The following is a 26076-nucleotide window of genomic DNA, read 5'->3' as shown; positions in this document are numbered from 1 at the left end:
GTAAGTAATTAATGCTTTAAATCAATGGTTCCCAGCCTTGGCTGTGCATTGGAATCGCCTGGGGATAAAACAAAAACAAAAATAAAAACAAACTATTTCCTGGGTGTCAGCTCAGAAGCTCTGATTTTTTGGTCTAGGGTGTGACCAGGGTATGGGGAAATTGTTGGAACTCTTCATGTGATTCTAATGGGCAGCCAATTAGATTTTGGTGGGTTGAAAACCCCAGACTTAGGGTGACCAATACATATTTTCTCAACAGAACTTTTTGAATTCATGAATTTGATAATGGTTATTTTCTGTGATGATAGTCTATTTTATACTGAATCTTGAAGGGTAGGGAAGGGGGAGCATTAAAAAAGAAGGACATGGATAGAAATACAGTATTTGAATATAAATTAAGCAGGAAAATATAGAAGAGTCATCTATGCTTGCGAATTTGTAGCTGCTGTTTTTCTTTTCTTTTCTTTCTTTCTTTTTTTTTTTTTTGAGACAGAGTTTCGCTTTTGTGGCCCAAGCTGGAGTGAATGGTACCATTGTGGCTCACTGCAACCCCTGCCTCCTGGGTTTAAGTGATTCCCCTGCCTCAGCCTCCCGAGTAGCTGGGATTACAGGTGCCTGCCACCACGCCTGACTAATTTTTGTAGTTTTGGTGGAGACGGGGTTTCACCATATTGGCCAGGTTGGTCTCGAACTCATGACCCCAGGTGATCGACCCTCCTTGGCCTCCCAAAGTGCTGGGATTACAGGCGTGAGCCACCACAGCTGGCTGCTGCTGTTTTTCTTTAAAAATATTTTTTCACTTTATTTTTTCTGATGGTAGCAACACAGGTTCATTGTAGAAAATTTGGAAAGCATAGAAAAGAGTAAAGATGGAAAAAATAGTCTATAATCTCAATAATGTGTTTTAAGTCTGTGCTTTCTTAAAATGATTTAAAAATCATTGACTAAGTAGTGATTCTCAAATCTGGTTATACATTTGAATCTGCTAGGGTGCTTTTTAAAAAATGCTGATGATTGGAGGGGCTAATATTATCCTCATTTTGCTAATGAGGAGAATGAGGCTCTGATAACCACAGGCAGCTATGGGAAAGAGTACGAAAAGCAAGGTATTCCCAAGAAGCAGGCAACAGCACGGAACAAGATGTTGCTGTGGTAAGCACCCAGCTACCAAGTTAAAACAAAACAAAAACAATGATGGTTGGACTCAACCCAAGCCCAGTTAAATCATCTCTGGAACATGGGACTCAGATGTTGCCATCCATCCATTCATTTATTCATTCTTTATCTGTACATTTATCTATCTTCAGGTGATTTTGATGACATGGGAGGGATAAAAATCACTGCATTAAAGCTGTTAGTTGACCAAAGTATTGATTTCATCAGTACACACAGTCGGGTATGAGTTTACTGATTTAATACAGCATATAATTGTATACTAGTTTGGGCAAAAGTGGTACATGAAAATCTTTATAGACTATTTGCAGAGAGGAAGGGGGAAGTGATATGCTAACCTTTATATGGTTATTTTCCTCTTTTGTAACAAATTTATTTCATATTCCCTTTAATATGCTTTCTTAGTGTCCTTAAAATGTGATTTGTCTTAACTTTACTACCAATATATCAGTTACATGATACAAAGATATACCTTTGAGCATTAATTTTTTTTTTTTTTTGAGACGGAGTTTCGCTCTGTCACCAGGCTAGAGTGCAGTGGCACAATCTCGGCTCACTGCAACCTCCACCTCCTGAGTTCAAGCGATTCTTTGAGCACTAATTGACCTCACAATGTTGTACACAGTCTTCTGATGATAAGCAGAAATACTTTGGGAAGGTCCTTAACAACAGATGACAAAGAACATATTAATAGTGTTTTGTTTTGATTAATCTGTAATGAGAAGTACACAGTTCACAGTAGGATAATTTGAAGAACTGATACAGAAAGAAATATGAAATATAGGAATTGAGAGAACAATGTCATCATTTGGAGTATATCAGATGCAACCTTGAGTATTAACTAGAATTGTGTTTATTTGTCTACTTTGGAAAACTAGGTGGTATCCAGAGACTTAGAGACCCATGTGCATTTTATTGTGGAAGGCAAGCTGTGTCAGTCCCTGTAGATATCTGTTCTATATCCCTTATGCTACATGTGAGAAAACTGATCCTCAGGTTCTCTGTGTTATTCCTAGAAGCCTCAGAGTTGTGAAGAAGGAAACTTGCCTTCTCAGATCATTCTTGTTTTGCATGATATCTCTGGCTTTGCACATAGGATCTTAAGGGGAACACAAAGAGGAATTTGAGACTGTTGTTACTGTAACTGAGTTTAGACCTTGTCTGGAGGAATTGGTGGACTCTATGTTAGAATATTCCTGAGGGATCACTAGGAAGTGTTAGGGTTGATGCTAAATCAAGGTTGTCATTGGAGTAGCATTATCTCTTTTAAGTATCTCAACAAGACTGTTTTACAGATGAAACGCATAGAAATCACAATTTGCCACAAATCACATTGTTAGATTATAGAGTTCAAACCCAGGTTTGTCAGACTCTCAAATCCAGGGTTTTTCCACTATTGTGACACAGCAATGCATTACACAAACTTGTTTCTTTTAAAGCTGCTGAGGGCGTGGGTTTGTGTTTTACAAAAGCTGTAACACCCTTTCTTTAGAGGCTACTAGAGTACTTCTAGAGACACTGTGTGAGTTGCCCTTAGGCTGAGTGTGGGGAGGGGCCTGAGGAACTAGGGGTGAGGGCTAAGAGTTGGTGTCTACTGGAGTGGTTCCTGGGATCTTGTTAAAACTGCAGACTCTCAACCCCACCAGGGACCTTCTGAGCCGGAATCTGCATTTTAACAAGGTCCTCAGATGATTAAGTATGAGCAGCTTTGCTTTAGGAGACCACTGGGATTGGGTATAAGTCCTCTGGAGTGAGGAATTTGTCCTATTCTCCAAGGAGCAGATGGAAGAAGGATGGGTGTGCGGGAGAAGAGAACTGTTTTTCATCATACAAAGCATTGAGAGGTTGGAAACTTGTGTGTAAGGAGCACAGCTAATGACAAAGACCCCCAGCAGTGTGCTGATACTCAGACTCCCAAGAGGAAACGTGAGGGCTATGAATCGGCAGGTAATTTTCTGTGTACAGTGGGCTTAAAAAGTTGAATCTCTGTGTCTAAAACACATGAAGATATAGTCAAGGATATAAGTAATACCCTGATCTACGATAGCAAGGACTGGGGGAGCCCTCTGACTAAGGGATTCTGAACAAAACCCATAGCCAGGCTTCAGGACACTTATGACATTTTTGTAAACATTATGCTAGATACTCTATGTAGATATGCATGTACATTTGTGCATCCTCTTCCTTTGAACAAAGTCCTTAGCTTTCATTATATTCCAGAATAATCTGTTATTCCTTACCCTTTTTGCGAATTATAAACCCCTGAGTAAAACCACTTTCCTTTTATAGATGAGAAGGTAAGTGACTAGTACATATTGATAGCAACCAGCTAGTGGCAAAGTTAATTCTAAGGCAAAAGTTTTTTCTGTCAACACTTTAAATATGTCATGCCACTCTCTCCTGGATTGTAAGGTTCCCACTGAAAAGTCTGCTGCCAGATGTATTGGCGCTCCATTTTATGTTATTTTCTTTCTTTTTTCTTTTTCTCTCGCTGCTTTTAGGATCCTTTCTTCATCCTTGACCTTTGGGAGTTTGATTATTAAATGCCTTGAGATAGTCTTATTTGGGTTAAATCTGCTTTGTGTTGTTCTTTTTTTTTTTTTTTTTTTTTTTTTTTTTGAGACGGACTCTCACTCTGTCGCCCAGGCTGGAGTGCAGTGACCAGATCTCAGCTCACTGCAAGCTCTGCCTCCCGGGTTTATGCCATTCTCCTGCCTAAGCCTCCCGAGTAGCTGGGACTACAGGCACCTGCCACCTTGCCCGGCTAGTTTTTTGTATTTTTTAGTAGAGATGGGGTTTCACCATGTTAGCCAGGATGGTCTCAATCTCCTGACTTCGTGATCCGCCTGTCTGGGCCTCCCAAAGTGCTGGGATTACAGGCTTGAGCCACTGCACCCGGCCACTGCTTTGTGTTCTTTAACCTTCTTGTACTTGAATGTTGATATCTTTAGCTAGGTTTGGGAATTTCTCCGTTATTATCTCTTTGAATAAACTTTCTACTTCTGTCTCTCCCTCTACTTCCTCTCTAAGGCCAATAACTTTTAGATTTGCCCTTCTGAGGCTATTTTTTAGATCCTGTAGGTATGCTTCATTGTTTTTTATTTTTTTTTTCTGTTTTTCTCCTCTGACTATGTATTTTCAAATAGCCTGTCTTTAAGCTCATTAATCCTTTCTTCTGCTTGATCAATTCTGCTGTTAAAAGATTCTTCATCATGCCAATTGTATTTTTCAACTCTAGAATTTCTGCTGGTTCTTTTTAATTATTTCAACCTCCTTTTAAAGTATATCTGATAGAATTCTGAATTCCTTCTCTGTGTTATCTTGAATTTCTTTGACTTTCCCTCAAAACAGCCATTTTGAATTCTCTGTCTGAAAGGTCATATATCTCTGTTTCTCCAGAATTGGTCCCTGGTGACTTATTTAGTTTATTTGGTAAGGTCATGTTTTCCTGGATGGTGCTGGTGCTGGTAGATGTTCTTTGGTGTTTGAGCATTGAAGAGTTAGGTGTTTATTGTAGTCTTCACAGTCTAAACTTGTTTGTGCGTGTTCTTCTTGGGAAGACTTTCAGGTATTAAAAGAGACTTGGGTCCCAAGTCCAATAATGCTGTGGTTTTTTCAGACTCATAGAGTTATCACCTTGGTGGTCTTAGATAAGATCTGGAAGAATTTTCTAGATTACCAGGCAGACTCCTGTTCTTTTTCCCTTACTTTCCCCAAACATATGGGGTCTCTCTTTTTCTTTGCTGAGCCACCGGGGAGCTGGGAGGGTGGTGATGCAAACACCCCTGTAACCACAACCACTGGGACTGTGCTGGATCAGACCTGAAGCCAGCATAGCACTGGGCCTTGCCCTAGGCCATTCCCTTCAGGATGGCAAGTTCCACCGGCCCCGGGCCTGTCCAGCGGTGCTGTCTGGGAGCCAAGGACTGGAGTAAAACACTTCAGCAATTTATCTGATGTTCTATTCTACAGCAGCTAAGCTGGCACTCAGGTCACAATACAAAGTCCTTCCTGCTCTTTCCTCTCCTTTCCACAGGCAGAGGAGCCTTTTTCTGTGGCCACCACTACCACTGGTCCACGAGGGCTTTCTGCTAGGCCCCTGCCCATGTTCACTTAAAGTCCAAGGGCTCTTCCATCAGCTGTGGTGGATGCTGACAGGCCTGGGACTCACCCTTCAAGGCAGTGGACTCCCTTCTGGCCCAGGGCAGGTCTGGAAATGCTGTCCAAGAGCCTAGGCCTGGACTCAGGGACCCTAAGCACCTGTTTTTTGCTCTACCCCGCTGTGGCTGAGCTGTTAACCTGATTTTCGGTTCTTGTGATGGTGCTTCTTTGTGTGCAGATAGCTGTTAAAATTGAGTGTCCCAGCAGTGGGGATGAATGGTGTAGGCTTCTGTTCTGCCATCTTGCTCCTGGGGTTAATTCTAAAAGCCAGCATTCTGTCATTCCAACTCAATGGCCTTTATGATCTGAACTAAGTATTATGAAATGCTAAGTGGATTTTCTATGGGATAAATCTTGTAAATCGCTTCATTTTCTGATTATCAAAAATGGCTAGATATTTATGGCATTGGAATATTGTGACATAAAAGGAATTTTAGGTGAAAGCGTTTCAAAGCCTCTGTGTGTTGGCCAGGTGAGTCTGGAAGTATTCACTTTGGAGCTGCCAAAGGGCTGAAGTCCTGTTTTCCCATCATTGATGGCAGCAGAGCTCTATGAGACAGGGCTCTCCTTGCCTAGTGGCATCCACCTGACTTCTTTTTGTGTCTTCATAGGTAATAAATGATTATTAACTCTCTGTGGGGAACCAGGTGGTGAACTTTACAAATAATGTAACATAATCCAAGTAGCATTTAGATCCAGTAATGATTTCACTATATGGTAATTTACTAGGTAGTAGTGTTGACTCTGTGAATCCAAAGGATGTTTAGACATAGTTCATTTCTTAGCACAAAGGTTTTAGAGTTGCTGCTCTGCAAAACCATAGGTGAATGACCTTTAGTTGTGGAAGTTAACTCTTTAAAGTAGTGGCCCTGTGTGTCTACTAGAAAAATAGCATTCAGATCCTTGGGAATTATATCAGTCAGTGACAGGAGGATGGTTATTTTTTAAAGACAAATACTTAGTCTCAGTATCTCAACTTGCAGCCTGTTGAGACCATTTTTAATACATACATCCTCTTGCTTGAACTTCTAATAACCCATCTGGGAAATAATATTCTCATAGGTCTCTTATTTTGGTCTCTAAATATAGTTTTGATCCCTTATCCCTTACCATTTCTCCTAAATTATATAAATCAGTGTAGACATTTAATATCTAGCAACTATAGGCACCACGTTTCTGATACTAGTAATGTAAAATTTTCTCTTAGCTAGAGAACAAGTTCTGCATAAATCATAGTACTAAATTATTTCTAAATTAGATTAATTTATGTAAACTGATAAAATGTTATTGGTTTCCTATTTTATCATCTTTAGTATTCATGAAGAAGCAATTCTTTTTTCTTTTCTCCAAGGTCTTTAACAAAATTAGCCTTTGAAACCATTTTTGTGCTAGTCGACTGTGAATGAGGAGGACTATTGAAGCAGAAAATTAAAATACTTTTGTTGTTTTAATTTTAATACTAATCATTAATCTATACTTCAACATTATTTCTCTCATTGATAAATTTATTGTTTTAAAAGTATTTCTATCTTCCATAATGTCTTTTCTAGCAAAAGAGCTTTGTTACATTTTTGAAATTCTTGCTATTTGAGTGACTTATCAAAGAGCAAGAATTTTGGCAGCCAAAACAAATTTGACTATTATATATGCTGTCAAGCATTTTATTGCCTTTTGTGTACAGATTTTTTGAAGTTAATAAACAAGGGGCATTTCCAGTGTACTTTCACCTTTAAGAGAGTATATATTTACTACAAGTATTTTAGAGAGTGTTACACTATAAGATTCATGTTTATTTTTTTAAATAGAAAGCCCCAAGTTTTTGTATAGAATTTTCAGGACTAGGAAAGACTTCAAGGATTTCAATAAAATATGTAATGCCACCAGTTTCTGAGATCCCTTCTAGAATGAAAGCTCTAGAGAATAGGGAATGTGACTTTAGAGCCTTGCACATGGGAGATGCCTGGTAAGTAATTGATTGATGAATCGGTAACCTCTCACTTTTGATCAGTGAGGATGCTGAGGATGGGAAAGGTTCAATGATGGGTCGAAGGTGGGTCTAAGCCTAACTAACTATTAGAAAGTGGAGTGGTGAGAACTGAGTCCCTGAGCAATACGGGTGCATTGTGAGGTGACTACCATGCCACACCGTATGTTCAGGTCCACAGCTTCAAAAATTCCTTGGTCTCATTCTAAGTAGAGCAGCTTGCTGATTCCCAAGCACTGACATAACAATCAATCATTTGTCCCTTCCCTGGGTCCTTATTCCCCAAGCTAGTTCGAACAAGGGATATTGCTCCCTTTTCTCCTTCATGCTTTAAATATTTATTGACTTAGATTCTATGCTGGGGATCTAGCAGTTGACAAACTACAAAAGGCCTCTGTCTGTAAGGAGCTTACTTTACAGTCTTGCCCCTCTGCTGGTACCTACTTCCTTCCCTCTTCTTCCCCTCAACCACACATGGGACTTTATGTTAACTTTTATCCTGTTTGCTTTATCATTGTGTACTTGTACACTCTCTTTCTATACACACACGCACACACACACACACAATTATTTTTTCTGAATAATTTGAGAATAAGTTGCATACCTCATGGCCCTTTGCCCCATGGTATAATTATCAACTTAAGTTAATTTAACATTGATAAGGCCCTTTAATGTCCTTGATTTCTGAAAGATGTTTTTTCAACTGGTCTCTACGGGGAAATGAACCTAGGAGAGGAAGGTAAAAAACATGGAGAAAAATATTTTCGTAAATCCTACCAAGTTCTTAGGGTTAGAGCCAAGCTTCTCATGTGTTTGTGACTTAGAAGGGCCCTGTGCTTGGTTTAATGCTTTGCTGTTGCCATCTTGAAATTCTTTATAATTGGGGGAAAAAAGTCTCCATGTTTTCATTTCATACAGGGCCAGCAGATTATGTAGCTCATCCTGCTTATAGCACTTACATACTGGGCTAGGAACTTTTGCATCTGTTATGATAGATATTGCTGAGGATGGGGAAACTGAGGGTTAGAGGGATTCAAAATAACTTGGCTTGGGTTGTTAAGTTACTGGTAGAACCAGGATTTGAACTGAAGTCTTTTTGATTGCTTATCTGTTGACTATCACATTGTCTCCAACTACTTTATGCCCCTTAACTCTTCTTCCACTGAGTTAAATTATTTCTGGATTTGGAATTGACTTGTTCTAAGGAGCTCTATTCTCTTGGTACCACAGTTGCTGTCTCTCATCCTAAATCCCTGGGCTGAAGTGTTAACCAGAAGGCCATTTGGAAAATTTCAATAAGTTGATAATTTTCATCCTAAGGGAACTGTCCATTATTAGCTTCCACCTTAATCTTCTCCCTGATTTGTAGAGAAAAGGCTACATGCCGTCATCCCCTCACTTACCCTTACCGTATCTCACAATTGAGCAACTGGTTTTCTTCATGTTCCCAACTTTGGAGTCCCTCTGTTATCCTTGGGATCTGAGTCTTGCTTTATGCCCAGTGTCTTCCAACAATTAGAAAACTATCCAGAATCTGAGTTTGGGTCTGGGTGGGTATTCCTATGCTCAGACCTTCTGGTACTCACTACTCTTCTGGTCTGTTCTAGGTCCTGGACCTACATCAGGGAGCAAGAGATTCATTGTTCTAGCTCTCAAGGAGTTTACGTTATGTTCCTCCTTGTTGCTGTGTCTATTTTTCTGTTAAGATGTCTTAGGCAGAACACAAAATTAATAAATCAGTACTGTTAGGGGAAAATAATATGAAGAGAAAGGCCAAAGAGGTAAGGAGACAATGCAAAAAGTATTAGTATGTGTAAAATCGTACTGCTGAAGTTGTGGAGAAGAGCTACTTTCTCTTTCATCAAGGGAGAGACAAAGGAGTTGATTTTTCATTCTGTAGAGTAATTTAGTTTAGGAATGTAGACTGTTGTGATAGTACTGTGAGCTGTAACATATTGAAAATTGTTACCAGGTTACCAGAGGAGCCAGTACAATCTCTTTGCTTGGTTTTCCTTTAGAAAGAGGAGTGAGGTCTCCCTGCCTCAATCATTTAAGGGCATCCTTTCCCTAAAGGTCATCTTTTGTTAATAAAATGTCTTCCTCAAACATTACAGAATTAGATTTTCAGAGGAGGCATCCCCCTTCCAGTCCTTCAGGAGTTTATGGCCATCCCACTCCCTTGGAGACCTGTTTCCTGTTCTCAGGGGAGTCTCTGGTAGTACAGAGCAAACATCCCTGAATTCTGCGGGGGTTGAAGTGACCTGGTGGTTCTGAGGCAGCCTCAAAGTTTGAATTCTCTTTAGTCAGGCCCTTGGGTTTGGGTGGCCTGTAGAGACTTCCCAGAGATGCGGCTGTTGTGTTCAATAATCTAGAATCATCTTCTCTGCTCTCCCCGCTCCCCCCAGTTTATGGTTATCTCTATGTTTGCTTTCCTTATGGGACCAGTCTGTATACGTAGCATCCCAGGGCTCAGTATTGCTGGATAAGGGGGTAGGGGGTTTGTGTTATGATGACCATCCGTATCTCCTATTTGAATGCATGTATTGTAATCCCTATTTGATTGGCTGTAAGTCAAGCCATGCCCGGGCAGATAATATCATTTACCTTTTATTAGACTCAGAGATGGCAGATTAAGGCATAGTAAAATATCCTGTATTAAGATATCAGGTATGTCCAAGTGTGGTTATTATACAACCATCAGTCCTCTTTTAGCTGGAGTGCTAGAGAATACAAACACCTAGGATTTATTCTGGACATTTCCACTCTAGTCATCCAGCTCCACCTCCCAAGGGAGGAGGTAAGGGGACTTCTGCTCAGGGAAAAGTGCATACCAAGTGCTGTGGGGGAGTTTGAATATATGACTATGTAAGTTTTGAGAATTTAATTAAAGCTTCAGCCCTCAGGACAGATATTTGTTTTAATATATGTCACTGTCAACAACCATGAGAGATTCCCATGTGACTACCTATCTCTAGTTAATTCTCCTCTGTTAATGTTCAGCACTGATAGTAGCTGCTCAAACAGTTGATGCTGATTTACAAAGTCTGGGTACTTTTATTTATATCTGGATATGAGTTCATGGCACCCAAATGTCAATCAGAATTTTATATTTTCTGAGTCATTACCAAAGAAAGTTCAGTGTGCTTTAGTGTTCTCTGACTGCAAGATCCTGGGATTCTTACAGCACTTGTCTGTAAAATCTTGCCCACGAGGTCTTGGTTATTTTCATGGATTGCTCAAGTTGAAATCAAGTTCTGAGCCTACCAGAGATTTTGTTTTCAATTATATTGACATATTCATCAAGTTGACAGTGATGTGCCTGTAAATTTTTATTCTAACCTATAACATTTAAAGTGACATGACCAATAAACAATCAAGTCTTTCAAAAAATAATGAAAAAATTTTATTTTAAAGCCAAGAGTCTCAAAGCGGAGATCAATAAGTCATCAAGCAGGCAGCATTCAAAGAGGTAGTCAGGCTAATGAGTGGCTCATCTCTGTCCTGTGGAACACAGCAAAATTAAATATGGGTTATACTCAGTTTGTTTTGGGATTCAGATGCTTAAAAATGTGTAGTAATTACTGTCCACTGATGCATGTCAGGTTTCTAATGTAGGAGAAGTCCAAACTGGTTTATTTGACAAGTGTGTGTGATTTATAGGACATGTTCTGTCTCATTAGAATATAGAGTTATCTCTCCCCAGTGATGAATAAACATTCACAGTAAGCCTGCTCTCTGAGTAAAACCCTTGTGTAGCCTATTCTCAGCATTTATTTAGCAAGCACTGGATGGAAACCTGCACCCCTACAGGTCTTCATCTGTTCTTGGCTAAAATTTTTGTAGTATACTGGGTTTGTAATTTAAGTGGTTGGTTATACTCTGTTATCCTGTTGTCTAGCAATTCTTGCTGGCAGTAATATTTTAAACATGTTTGCCTGGTTTGGGGAAAAAGCACTGTGTTTGGATTGGAAAGCCCAGTTTCTCCACTGACTAATTTTATAGCCCTGGGCAAGTCACAGGGAGCTGCCGAGGCTTAGCTTCCTCTTTTGCAAATGCAGAATGATAATTCTGCCTGTCTGCCTTCCTGTAGTTGCTGTCAGGCTCATGTGGGGTATGTGTTCCTAGAGGACTTCACAAGGCATAGAGTTTATCAAGCATCATACAGGAGTGATGAAATTGTAATTATTACCATTATTGAGCATTTAGGTACGTTGCATACATTTTTGTTTGTGAAGTGCCTTTTCCTTTGTATATGAACTCAGAGTAGCATTCCATTTTGTTCCTTGGGGTTTAATATCAAAGTTGCAGCAATTTTCTGAAACAATCCTGATGGGGCTTTCTGAACTTCATATAATGACAATTTCCTCAAATGTACTGATGATGAATAGACCACAGGCATGAACTATGCTGGGCTTGTTTGAATTGATAAATGATCTCTACCTTCTCTCATTCATTTAACTCCAAGTTTGCAATGACTACATCTTTAGTGAGTTGAGTCCATTGTAAATAAAAACTGAAAGCATACTTCCAGTCTATCCCATAGATTATTAGCAGACACTCAGAGGCTAAAGTCTAACCCTTCAGTTAGTTCATTTTTTATTTCTGTGATTTGCACGGGCCAAATAATGGATAGTGCTACCCTCTGCTTCAGAACCAGATACTGCTCAGGACAGCTAGTTGAGTAAGGATGGCTGAGTGGTCAAGGGATTTCGATGAAAGATTAGTGCCCATTGTCTCCAGAATACTCTGGAACAGCTTAAGACTAAGCAGGGGTTCAGACAGGACAATGTCTCAGTGGTAGTAAAAAAAAACAACCCTATTTTATGAAAAGGAAATGTACTTGCTCATCCTGGGAACATCTCCCTGGACCATCCACTTGGGAGTTTCCCTGCATCTAGCTCTTTGGGGTTGTATGTAGATTGGAAAATTCTTGTTGAGGTTTCATGTGTTTGCATAGCTACATTGGTAATTTTGATATGTAACTTATAGCAATGATTTTGGGTTTCCTCTGTAGTTGAGTGCACAGTGAAATTTCCTAAAAGGAATTAAGCTCTGGTTGCTCTGTTCATTGTTCTGTGAGACAGTCAGATGAAAAAAAGAGAGACTGAAGGCAATAAGTGACTCAAGATCTCCATATTACCTTATCTGGTGAAGATCACTGATTCTAAAGACATTCTGTGGAGACTCAAAGCCCAGGTCTATCACAGATTTGCTGTGTCATCTTGGGGAAGTTATTTAACTGCTTTTGGCCTCAGATTCCACATTTGAAACTAGAGAAAGGATTGTACCTAATCTACTCAAAGGGGCATTGTAAGGATTAAATAAGGCATGTGCAATGCTAGAAACAGTATCTGGAACATAGCAAAGTGCTTCATAAATGTTAGTAAGCCTCAAAGCAAGTTCTCCATAATTATACTAGTGGGAAGAGATTATGTTCTTTTTCTAAGTTTAGTGTTACTAAACTGGCTACACTTTTAAAAAATAATGTTATTTTTTTCTGAGTATAAAAGAAATAAATGCTGGTTCTAAATAATCAAAATATAGTCACATATAAAGAAGAAAGTAAAACACCTAGAGATAGCCATGGATAACCTCTGATAACATTTTTTCATCTATTTTTATAGGATTTATTCTATATGTCTATACACATATATTTTACATAATTAAAGTAACATTGGGTAGTTTGTATCCTCCTTTTTTCACTTAGTATGTCAAACATTCTCCAGGTAATTGCAATGTCTTACAGACATCGTTAATGGTTAGACAGAATTCCAAATTGTGAATGTATATTTAAGTCAATGATTCCCTTTTTGGTAGACGATTAGATGGTTGGGAGTTATTCATTATTATAACCAATGTTAAGCAAAGGATACATCCTTCTATATAGATGTTTATATTTCTAATGATTTCCTTATGGTAGCTTTCTAGCAGCAATGATTATTGACTAAAATAAGCATAACCATTTTTACAAATCTTGCTGCATCTTTCCTGATGACTTCATTAAGTTTGTTACAGTTTATGCTCTCAATGTACAACTTAACAGCAGAGTATGAGAGTTCCTGTGAGATCCTCCCCTTATCGAGGTACCTGTATGTAGGATAGGCCTTAGGAAGCAGTAGCTGAGTGTGACTGGAGGCTCTCAATGGTGAAGCTGCACCCTATACTTGCTTTTCCCCTACTTTCCATTTTGTGATGAAAACTGTGAATATACTTTGAGTTAAAGTGGTACTATGGCTTTAATGACTTTTTTTTTTGAGACGGAATCTCGCTCTGTCACCCAGGCTGGAGTGCAGTGGCATGATCTTGGCTTACTGCAACCTCTGCCTCCTGGGTTCAAGCAATTCTCCTGTCTCAGCCTCCCGAGTAGCTGGGATTACAGGTGCATGCCACCACACCCGGCTAATTTTTGTATTTTTAGTAGAGATGGGATTTCACCATGCTGGTCAGGCTGGTCTCGAACTCCTGACCTCGTGATCCGCCCACCTTGGCCTCCCGAAGTGCTGGGATTACAGGCGTGAGCCACCATACCCGGCCGAGTATTTTTTATTTTTATTTTTTTTTTTTTTAAAGCATTTCTGTGTTTCTCTGCCAGAGACACTAACAGCTTCTGAAATTGTGTGGGAATATTTTCTAGCTGGGAAAAAAACATGAGGCATTTCAATATCAGGCCTAAAACCTTACAGATGGTTTCCAGGACCTAAAGCACAGAGCCAGGGGAAAGGGCCCAAATCTGGAGTCAGCTTGGGTTTGAATTCTGGTTCATCACAGCTGTGTGATCTTGGACATCTTGTCAGACTTGAATATCAGTTTTCTTACCTTTAAAATATGGGTACTAATATATCTCCTTGCAGAATTTTCATGAAGATTAGGGAAGATAATGTTTGCATAGTGGTGTCTGGTAAATGGTAGCTTTTATAATAATGTTTCATTAAGTGACATGGTTTCTAGGTTTGTGTCAGTAGGTTTTCTGATTGGACTTGTGAGCCCTAAGGGCAGATATGCTCCATGTTTTCACTCCAAGTTTATCTCAGTTTAGAATTATATGACTGGTGAGGTTGGGGTGTGGCAAAAGTGTTGTATAGAACATTTTAAAAATGAGACTTGGTTAAATGAAGTTATATCAAGCCAGTGATTGGCGTGGCCATTCACTTACGGCATTAGCTTCTATTTATGGAGTATTTATTTTTCCAGTCACTAGGGCTAGGCCCTTGGCCTCTACCACTCATTTACTCTTCAGCAATACCTTGTGAGGTAGGTACTGCCATCACCAGAGGAGGATATTTAGGCTTAGAGGTTTAGAGAGCACCAGCCCCGCTGACCCCCATTTGGTGGTGTCAGATTTAGCAAGAAAAAATACAGGAATATTACAGCAAGTACAAATACAGGAAAAAAAATACAGAAAATATTGAGCAAGAAAAAATGCAGTATGTCATGGGACGTACTTAACTGAAAATTATTTGGTGTTTCTCTGAAATCCGAATTTAACTGGGTGTCTTGTTTTATCTGACAACCCTACCCATAACTGACCCAAGGTCAGGCAGTGAGTAAAGGAAAAGGCTGGGGCTTACATCTTTCTTCGTCTTCCATGGAAACCATTGCTTTTGCCTATTACTTTATGATGTTTCTTTAAGAAATCAGAAGTAGAACTCAGGTATGAAAGATGAGGGAAATGCTGTCAGATGAGGTGTAAAGTCCTTCACTGACTGTAAAGTTAGAAGCTGAACTCAGAAATATTGTTTTTTATTTTTCACCTGATTGTTGAAGGTAATTTCATGTTAGGTCTAATGATTAAAAATGGAGAAAGTTGATGAGGGTCTACAAGGTACCTACTGTATGCCAAGTACGGTGCTAGAATGAATCTGGAAAAGACCCAAACTTTTCAAATGAGGGTGCCAGTTAAGAAGTGAAGGATTCTAAGGCTGTAGGGTTGTTGAGGTGATCCATCAGATGAAGCACCATTGCCCCCAGAGTCTGTTGGCCTAGCTTTGATACTGTACATGATCTTCTGTTGGGAGAACACAGGGGAGTGATTTCAGAGCTATGGTTATTCATTCAGTGTCTCTGCCAACCTCAGGATAGGTGTTTATAAGTTTTATGATTCTTCTGAATGGGCTGCATAGGAGGTTATTTGCTACTGCTTAAGAATGGAGTATTTAATAAGGAGTAGATATTTCTAGGCTCTCAAAAATCTGTGAGTGCTCCTTGGTGGTCAAACAGACACTTATGGGCCATAATTGCTTTTTAAAATCTTGCCCACCTGCCCTATGAAGCTGCTATGTGCTCCCCTGGGTGAGTGGCTTGGCCGTCAAAGGTGCCCCAGAGCCACTCAGGATAAACCTGCCATGTGCTTGTGTGGTTGGGCTCCATATCCAATCCTGCATGTCAGCCTTTTCAGGGAGGAGCCTGGGGCTTCAGGAGCAAGAGGTGAGAGGGATGAAGAACTTATTATGAGCAAGACTCCCGGTGGGTAAAGGCAGCACATAAAAAGTTTGTCCCCTTCCTCTTTCTTGACCCCAGATTGGAGTGGGGAGGGGGGATCTTTGGAAGGAAGGCTTTCCAAACCTTCTTGGCAGCTGGGAGTACATTGCTCTTCACCTCTTTTCAGGACTGAGTGACAGATAAGCCCAAGATGCCTCTTGCTTTTTGGGCATCTTTGGTTCTGGGCAGCCAAAGGAACAAGACATTCATTATTTGGTGTTACTAATTTTGTGTTAAGAAAACACCATTGTCTTTTTGTATAAAATTATCTGGGAGTATTAAATACTTGGATTATTTAGCAGGAATGGGTATTTCTGAGATATCTCACATTTTGGGGTGCCATCTTGTGTTCGGACCACTGATTAATTCAGATTAAGCAATGAAGTCCACTCCTTGTCTGGGTTGATGTAAAGAATTTCAAGACTAATAATAGTAAAACAATAATAATATATAATTGTGATTCTAAGCACTTTATGTGTATTAAATTAATTACTGCAATAACATTTTGAAGTAGAAACTATTATTATGCCCACTGTACAAATAAGGAAATGGAGGAGCAGAGAATTTAAGTAAATTGCCCAAAGTCACATAGCTAGTTGGTGGCAGAGTCAGTCTTTGAACCCAGGCAGAGAGGCTCCTAAACTCTTTTTTTTTTTTTTTTTTTTTGAGACGGAGTCTCGCTCTGTCGCCCAGGCTGGAGTGCAGTGACCGGATCTCAGCTCACTGTAAGTTCCGCCACCCGGGTTCACGCCATTCTCCTGCCTCAGCCTCCCGAGTAGCTGGGACTACAGGCGCCCGCCACCTCGCCCGGCTAGTTTTTTGTATTTTTAGTAGAGACGGGGTTTCACTGTGTTAGCCAGGATGGTCTCGATCTCCTGGCCTCGTGATCCGCCCGTCTCGGCCTCCCAAAGTGCTGGGATTACAGGCTTGAGCCACCGCACCCGGCCATCTAAACTCTTAATGGCTATTTTGTACAGTCATGTATGTACGTGTGCCAGATTCAGTCTTGCAAGAAGGATATTCTCATCGTGTATTTAATTGTGTGTGCCCACATATACCTTTGAAATCCAAGTGTCTGTAGAGTATTTAAAAGTAAATAGTGTGGTTTGCAATTTGGGGCAGGGGATGCGCAAAATGGGAAACAGGTGAATTGGATCTGGGATAGAGCTTGGCACCTTGGAATCGAGGGGTGAGTTAGCAATCTAGGCTGGGTGGCCCTGGTGGGAATTGCCTAAAGGGCCTGACACTGGTATATGCAGAATGGGAGATGCTGGGAGTCCTAAGGGCCACAGGTAGGGGAGGGACAGCTGAAGCTGGGAGAAGAAAATGGCAATAGGGTCGATATTAGAAAGGGAATGCTGGAGTAAGAGAGTTAATACTCAGGATAAGAGGCTTAGTTACAATGCTTAAAGGCAAGACTACCGTAAATTGCGTATGAAATATACCTGCTTATGTGTAGGTTTGTCTACCTATCTCTTCAAAGAAGTTGAATAAAGTTGCAAATAACGCTTACATAGACTTTAGGGAAAATTGCACTATAATATCGTGTGGTTTCATTCACCAAAAACTGACTTTTTTAGACCCATTCATGCTATTTACCTTATCCACGTCCACAGGGATGTGAAATTTTTTTCTCGTAACCTAAGAAATAGCCTTCACCGAGTGTTTTGAAACTGTAACCTCATTCCTTCTGAGTTGGAAACATTCCAGTCTTTTCAGTGATCATTGCTATGTTTGTGTATGAACAAAATCAGGACAAAAAAAGTGAGGAAAACCCTCAATGCTTTGAATATGCGCTTAACCTGACTGGCACAAAAGTAGTCTATAGGGCAGTCGTAGCTTATTTCTTAATGGATTGTGTTTGCCTCCGATGGAGTGATGTTTGCTTCCGAGAGTATGTGTGTGTCTGTGTGTGTGCTTCTGTGTCTCTGTGTGTGCATGATCATTTTCTGTATTTAGTCTGCGTCACTCCCACGGTAATCAGTGTTTCTCAATGACCTCTGAAGGTGAGGATTTCTTTGATGGCTAAAGACCTACACTCCCAGACATTAAATGTGCATAATGCCTTGAGGGCTTTAACGCGGTTGCACGAAGCATGCATGTCTCATACCCAAAGTAGCCACAGCGCCTGCATTCCCACAATAGCGGCAGCCCGGAGCAGATGCTTCCAGTGTGCTTATCTGGCTGTGCTTTTCACTTTAGGACAAAGTTCTATAATCATATCTCATGGATTTATTTTCTCCACACTGTAAAGCCTGAATTGTGAAGATCTCATCATGCCATAAAGGGCAGCATGAGCCAAGTTCTGGGGGCTGCTAAGGATTTCTTTGCCTTTTTTTTCCCCACCCTTTTTGGAGATGTGTATCAGGAAAAGGCTTTGCCTTTAGAGAGAAATTTTACTGCTCTTGCCAATAATGTGTAATAGTATTAAATTTAATGGCAGACCTTGAAGTGTATAAAAACTTAAGTCCAGAAAAAGGTAAGATTCATACTATTAATTTTAAGGTAAGTGTAATAGTCCTAGTAAAAGACGGTAAACATTTATTTTATTTCATGTTTAGTTAAGTTAAATATTTATTTGAATTCTTCAGAACATATTTATTATATTTCAGTATGAAATGAGGTAACAAAGTATTTTTGATTAGATAGAAGTGTTTTTTTTCTTATAAATGTAGACTTTTATAAGAGTAGAATTTGCATGCTGACAAACTGAAAGTATATCATTATATTAAAATCGTCAGTGAGAAAATAATTTGTATTCTTAGGTTGTAAGTCAGGATACAGACATGCCTAAAAATTTAATTTGTCTGACATTTATAAACAGTAGGTTTTAATTGAAACATTGTCAAGTCTTGTTCACTTTGAATAATGATGAATAAAGCTATATTTTAACTTTCTACAATAATCTGGAGAGAATGATTCCCAATTTGTATCAATTCAAGCTAGTCAGGGATAGTAAAAATAATTAGCTCTATAAAATAGAATGGCAGAAGTATTCAGCACAGATAAAATGGAGGCAGGATTCATGTATCATGTTCTTAGAGCCTGTCTGTCAGCTCCAGGAGCATGAGAGAAACATCTTAAAGTATGAGTTAGGAGATCAGAAATTGAAAATCTATGGAGACTGTTCTTGAATTATAAGAATTATTCCTTCCTGGTCAGACAGAATAAATGACATGTCAAGAAATGTCTTCTAAAGTTACCTTCAAACTGAAATCTGTCTGTCATTTCAGATTATTCATATGCGTCTACTCAAATGTAACTTTATCACATCAATGCTGATCTGAAAGCCTGTCTGGATATTGTTGCTAGTTTACGGTATCAACTTTAATGTGCCATGTTCCTAGTACCAGCATCAATGTTTGCTTTTTATTCGAAATATAAATTGTACCATGGTTGAGATTTTCTTGAGTATACCTGAGTTTTCTAAGCATGGGAAGAAGCTTTCATACAGAAATAGGGAAGGATTTGGCTCACTTGATATGCAGTTTGTCAGAAGAATTTCCATTTAGAGTTTTGTCTTATAATATGTTTGGAAACTCTTATGTATGCAGAATGTAGGAGTAAATTGAACTGCACAGCATACTATCAGGGTCATCTTGCTTTACACATTATGGAAGTAATGATGAAAGTGACTTCTATTACTTTAACCACTTAAGATGATCTTTAAGTTTAAAATAGAGCTTTAATTCTTAAACATTGTGGAAATTTGAAATAATTTTTCTAGTCATACAAGCTTTTAAAGTTGATGAATCTAAGGTGTATTGTTTCAAGATAGATGTTTTCACATACAGATATCTTACCAGATATTTTTCAATGAGCAAATATTTCATATTTTATTAATAGATTTTCTATTATTTATTTTAGTGATTTTGTTCTGCTGAATGAAAAATTTTCCTTACTGACTGGCCATCTTGGTATTAAAATCATTTCAGTTGGTAGCAAAACTATTTTTCAAAAAAATCTTTCTTCTGATTTCCAGATCAATTTTAAGAGGAACATCTTAAATTATGCAGATCAACTCTATATCTGAGTGTGTGAAACGGATAGATTCTGAAACATCATGAAATCTGAGTTGCATTGTTAAACAGTAACATTAGAGGAGTGGCTTCAATTGACTGGAGTACAAAGTTGAGGAATGTTTATTCAGGGGCAGGAAGACCATGAAGTATAAAGCCCATGTTTGCTACTATAGTTTGTATTTATGTATATAATTAGGAAATTACTGTTATTGTTGTTTACCTTAGAATTTCATGTAATGTACTAAACCTCATCTCAGTGATTCTGAACAACACTTAGAAGATGTAGGGACCTGAATTGCAACATAAAACCAGAAGCAGGAGCAAGCTTGAGGCATGTAAGGAAGGTGTTTTTATAATCTTGTTATGTGTCTGAGCCTCAATTTCCTTTTTTGGTAACAAGAGGTAATACTATTTTCTTGCTTATGTCACAAGGTTGTTGTAAGAATTACTGGTCTCTGAAAGCATTTGAAAGATAGAAAAAGACCACAGAAATGTAAAATGGTATAGTTGTACAAATAAGGATAATGTATATTTCATATACTTTAATGAAAAGAAATTGTATTTGTTCTGGATTGACTTTGACCTAGAACTTTGGTACCATCTGCTACTAATTTCCCTCATGGTCTAGTATAGCCTACATGCCAGCAGTGTGCATGCTGTGTACGAATGCCTGATGGAACTCTCTTATCATAAGAGCGAGTCCTGGATTTCTAGAGCAGGAAGAAACCATAGCAATCTCATTCTTTTATAAGAAGAAAAAATAGTCCTAGGGAGGCTGCATAATTTTCTTGAAGATGTGGAACAGATCTGTGGCTGGAATTGAGCCATCCAGTTCCCATATCATGAGAGCTGTACCTACCCTTCTCAATCGTACAGATTTTTTTTTTTTCTTTTAGAAGTTGCTACATTTAGATATTTGTGATTTTGCTCATGCTATGTCATTTGAATCCTTTGTACAAGGCTGATTTTTTTTTTTTTTTTAGGGAAGGAAAATCAAGAGCTTCTTGTGGAATTCTCAACTGTTAATCATTAATGGGTACAGTTAATAGAGATAAACTGAGTGCTTTATCTACAAGGTGCTGGCTGGGGATGTGAAGATGAATAAAAGAACTTGTCTGTCTTCTAGTAACTTCTGGTATAGTGCACAAACATGCTTATAATTACTGTAATAACAGTAATACTGTAATAGAGGAACATTCCAGTGGTACCTGAGTATGGAGAAGTCAGCAAAGGATTTCTGGAGGTGACATTTGAACTCAGCCTTGAAATATGATGAGGATGATGTCAGGTGGATAAGCAAGGGTTGAAGCTGAAGGAGTAGCAAGCACCAGGTGTTATAATAAGGACCTGGTAATCCAGGTTAAGACATTTAGATATTATTACCAAAAAAAAAAAAAAAAGGCAACAGAAAGTTTTAAGCTGGGGAGAGATTAATCAGATTTGAGTTTTAGAAAGATCTCTCTGACAACAGTTTGGAGACTGATGGTGGAACCGGTGAGGCTGGAGCACTGGAGACCAAAAAGCTGTTGCAGTAAATAGTTGAGGAAACAATGGTCTCTATTCATGTTTCTTAGCTAAGATGGTCTTTCTTTTTTTTTTTTTTTGAGACGGAGTCTTGCTCTGTCGCCCGGGCTGGAGTGCAGTGGCCGGATCTCAGCTCACTGCAAGCTCCGCCTCCAGGGTTTACGCCACTCTCCTGCCTCAGCCTCCCGAGTAGCTGGGACTACAGGCGCCCGCCACCTCGCCCGGCTAGTTTTTTTTTTTGTATTTTTTAGTAGAGACAGAGTTTCACTGTGTTAGCCAGGATGGTCTCGATCTCCTGACCTCGTGATCCGCCCGTCTCGGCCTCCCAAAGTGCTGGGATTACAGGCTTGAGCCACCGCGCCCAGCCAAGATGGTCTTTCATAAGAAAACATCAGACTCTCAAGTCCACATTGGTGTCCTTTGCCACTGATCAAAGCTGCTGTAGAATTCATAACTGCTGCTTTTTCTGCATACACTTGTTAATTCAGTCACTGCCTTGTATTTGGGATAAACTAGTTACAAGAAAGTCATTGCCTGATAAGAAATTTAACATTTCTGTCCTTACTAAGGTCATGACCTCTTGTCCACTAGACAAAATTGTGCCTAATTATGAGTATTCTATTCTTTTATGGCAAACAAAAAATGATTTCTCCAAGAAGTTACAGAACCCCTCCTCGACCTTTCCTAGGTTGCAAGAATTTGGTTTGAATGTTGTCATATTGCTTGCATAATCAGTCCAAATATAACATTAGGGCAGGAAGGTCTGTGGCCATTTCCCAGTGTTTCATGTTGTGGAATATGGCTGTTTCCCTATTTAATGAAGAAGATGATATCCATAATGCTGTGTGCTTTAGTCTGTTCTACAGAGCTGTTAGTTTATTTCTGAACTATCTGTGAGGGCAAGTTCTCCCTTATTGTTCTCAGTCAAAAATTTTTGGCTCTTTTCATGTATTTTGTATTCCAGATAAATGTTAGAACTGCCTGTCTAGTTCCAGAAGTCACTTAGTTGTGGTTTTGGTTGGAATTACATTGCATTTATAGATTAACTCAGGAGAACTGCCAACTTTAAGTCATTGGTTCCTCCTTTCAGGAACATAGTAGGATTCATCATATTTTAGGTTTTCTCTTAGGTCCTTCTCTTACGTCAGTCAAGATTTAGAGCTTTCTTCATATAGGTTGTTCACATTTCTTGGTAGGTTTATTTTTATGATTTTAGTTGGTATTGTGAATAGACTTTTTTCAATTATACTTTCTTAATTTAAAAAGTTGAAAAATTTAAACACAGTATTACAGAACTATTAACAAAAAATATAGTGTTTTTCCTCAGCCCTCTTTGCCTCTTTCCAAATAAATTACTTTTAACTCTTTTACTTTCCTTTTTGTAGGGTTTTAGTGTTACTTTTATATCTCCAACTGACGCACTTACACTGCCACTTATTGATTTCTCAACTTTTGATATTAATTATTGATTTTCTTCTATGATAGATGAGAAGTAGCTCACTTATATTGCCCCATGTCCTCTTTGGTTACCCTATTGGTTATCCCCGTATCTTTAACAATTCACTTACATTTTGGTTTCCTGCTCTGCCAGCTGGACTACTCTACCTAGTGACCATCACTCTCCCTTTGCCAAACCTTTGCCTCTTTTATCCCTCCTAACTTCTCTTTGTATAATCATTTTTTCATTATTTTTCTGTACTCATAATTACTCCTTCTATGTTTTGATCATAGATTGACTTTAAAAGTTTAATATCAATAAACAAGATTCAAATTACTGTGACTACTTACATTTACATTTTTGTGGCTATATAAATGCTCATCAGAGCAAAGTAACCGCCCAAGTTATTTCGATTAGGGTTACTGCTTCAGAACATAGCATCAGAGGAAAAGGACAGATTCTAGAGTTTTCTATAGCAAATGACGGGATCAAATTCATTAGAAAAAAATCGAGTACCTAATACTAATTTTGACAACCAGCCATCTTCATCATAACTCTATGAAGTGCATATAGTTATCTTCATTTTAAAGGCAAGGAATCTGAGGTGCATAGAGAGAAAAGAACTTGCTCTAGGTCAGCTGTAACTGGTAGAGCTGACATTTGAATCCTGCTGGCTGACTTTGGAACCTGGACTTGCAGCTCTGTTCCCTCTCTTAGAAATGTTATTACTTTGTTAGAGGTGGTAAGATACATAGGCAGGAAGCAATCGTTTGCTTGTTTTTGTAAAAGGTTCTCTGCTTCTATGAAAACATCTCAGTTTAACATCTCCTCCTTTGTGCATATGCCTTTCCCCAGCTGACAGGTTGGCCTGATGTTCCTTGGAATAAATGGGCCTGCAAATACGTACTTCCTGAGTGCGAGATGGAAAGGGGAACAGTATGGTAGGTTACACAGGGTTTGGCACAGGGAAGCAGTGGGGGAAGAATGGTCAGCCAGGTTTTTAATATCTCCCTGAGGAGTTTGAGCTGGATCTAAAGAGCAAGGGGAGAAGATGGTAAGTTTTGGGGTACATGTGTGATGTAAAAGTGGTATTTTGGGGGAAAGAGTCTAGAAGTGCTGTGAAAGATAGATTACACAGCCCAAGGGAAAGGGTCTTGTCATCTGCTTGAGAGATTGGTTCAGATCAGGGCCATGAACCCTACCCATTGAAGTTTTGACAAATGATCTGTAACTGTCTCTAATTACTTGTCAGCAAAACAGAAGCTACCATGAGTGAGCTAGAGTTACTTCAGCTGTCTCTCTGAAGAAAGGTGAATGATTGTCTCTATCGATCTGTTTAAAGAATAAGTCATGGTTGTAGATGTGTGTTACATAAGGTTTTTGTCTAATCCAGTGACCTCTTGCTTCTTGCTTTTCTTTAAAATCCACGTGAGTATGTTCAGTTTTATCAGGGAGGGTGTATAAAGATAAAACTTGAGAAAATATACAAGCAGGGCTCTGAGGCAACCCTCTTCCCCCAGATAAATTTTAGAACTGCCTGTCTAGTTCCAGAAGTTGAGGTTTTGATTGGAATTACGTTGCATTTATGGATTAACTCAGGATGGTGAAATAAAACCAAATGAGAAAAGAAGAGATGAAATAAAAGGCAGCTTTAAAGGACAATTTCATTCCTCTTTTATAATTTCTCTTTGCATTTCATCTTTATGTCTAAGTTCATCATTTGCCCTTTATAATCTTTTTTCTTTGTTTTATTTGGAATGTCTAAGGTTATACCCAAGGACTGGTTTAAAAAAACAAGCAATCTTGATTTATATCAAATGCTAATATGAACTTTCTCCTTGCTTTTCCCACTCCTTGGACATAACCATAGTTGATATTTTGTCATGTGGATTTGCATCTCTCCAGAGGTGTTGGTACGTGTAGTACATACATGCACACATGCATGTAAACAGAAAGGAGTTACGCCATTGATGTAGGTCTCATAAAGAAATTAAACTTTTATGTGGTTAACAAAAGAGAATGAGGACTATACATCGTGTGAGCCATTTCATATATCCACCTTCCTATTTCTACTTGTTGAAATATGAACAGTATGAACAGGAGGCAGGTCTTCAGTTGGACTTAGTAAACAGGTGCCTCTCACATCATGAGTATTCTTCTGATTTTGAGGTTTTAATCTTAATTTCAATGATATTATACCTTCCTTATTTTCTCATTTTTGTATTCCTTTTATTTACTAATTTATTTTCTCATGTTCTCACTGATGGTTTTAAAAATGAGAAGGCCAGAAAATCAACTAAGAAAATGAGAGAATAAGAACATACAAATTTTGTTGTCCAAGCTAGAGTACAGTGGCACAATCTTGGCTCAATGTAGCCTTGACCTCCTGGGCTCAAATGAACCTCTCACCTCAGCCTCTTGAGTAGCTGGGACTACAGATGCATGCCCCCATGTCTGGCTAATTTTTGTATTTTTTGTAGAGATGGGGGTCTCACTATGTTGCCCATGCTGGTTTTGAACTCCTGGCTTGAAGTGATCTTCCTGCATTAGCCTCCCAGAATGCCGGGATTACAGGCATAAGCCATCGTGCCTGGCCTTCAAGTTTTTTATTTGCTACTTAATTCTTATTTTATTTAAAAAAAGTCTTAGCCAGTCCTCTATTTAATGTTTGTGTATAGTCATTCTCAACTTATTTCATATTCTCTCACTACTACTTACTGTATTTGACCACAAATGTATGCCTTTTTTTTCTGAAGAAGTGGTGGATGAAAGCAAGTGGCTATGCCCAGTCCTTGGGCATAACCATGATTGATATTTTTGGCATGTGGATTTGCGTCTTTCCAGAGGTGTCAGTGCATGTAGTACATACATGCACACACACATGTAAACAGTCCCCAGTTATGCACAAGGGGACAAAGGAAGGATACAATGGATGAAGAATGAAGCCATCTCATTCTGCTCTTTAGTCTCACCTTTTCTTTTCTTTTCTTTTTTTTCTTTTTCTTTTAGACAGAGTCTTTCTCTGAGGTCCAGGCAGGAGTGCAGTGTTGTGATCTCAGCTCACTGCAACCTCTGCCTACTGAGCTCAGGCAATTCTCCTGCTCAGCCTCCTAAGTAGCTAGAATTACAGGCGTGTGCCACCACACCCGGCAAATTTTTTTAGTTTTAGTAAAGACAGGATTTCACCATGTTGGCCAGGCTGGTCTTGAACTCCCGACCTCAGGTAATCCACCCGCCTGGGCCTCCCAAAGTGCTGGGATTATAAGCGTGAACCACCGCACCGAGCCTAGGCTCAC

The 26076-nt window shown here is 39.1% G+C and overlaps 1 protein-coding gene across 6 annotated transcripts in view; it reads left to right on the top strand.

Moving 5' to 3' along the window:
• PLCH1 (phospholipase C eta 1) overlaps window positions 1-26076 on the top strand; it is a 281678-nt gene that overhangs the window by 55431 nt on the left and 200171 nt on the right. For 3 of the 6 annotated variants that reach the window (XM_023192287.2, XM_023192292.2, XM_023192291.2), the window contains exon 1: window positions 17929-18275. The exons of the other annotated variants lie outside the window; for them this stretch is intronic. In XM_023192287.2, coding sequence (XP_023048055.1) covers window positions 18233-18275 — 43 coding nt within the window. In that variant the 5' untranslated portion in view covers window positions 17929-18232. Of the gene's footprint in view, window positions 1-17928; window positions 18276-26076 lie in introns of those variants that run through there. 6 annotated transcript variants of the gene reach the window in all.

The sequence above is a fragment of the Piliocolobus tephrosceles genome, chromosome 2, assembly GCF_002776525.5.
Source record: "Piliocolobus tephrosceles isolate RC106 chromosome 2, ASM277652v3, whole genome shotgun sequence".
NCBI lineage: Eukaryota > Metazoa > Chordata > Mammalia > Primates > Cercopithecidae > Piliocolobus > Piliocolobus tephrosceles.
This window is presented reverse-complemented; position numbering and strand designations above follow the sequence as displayed.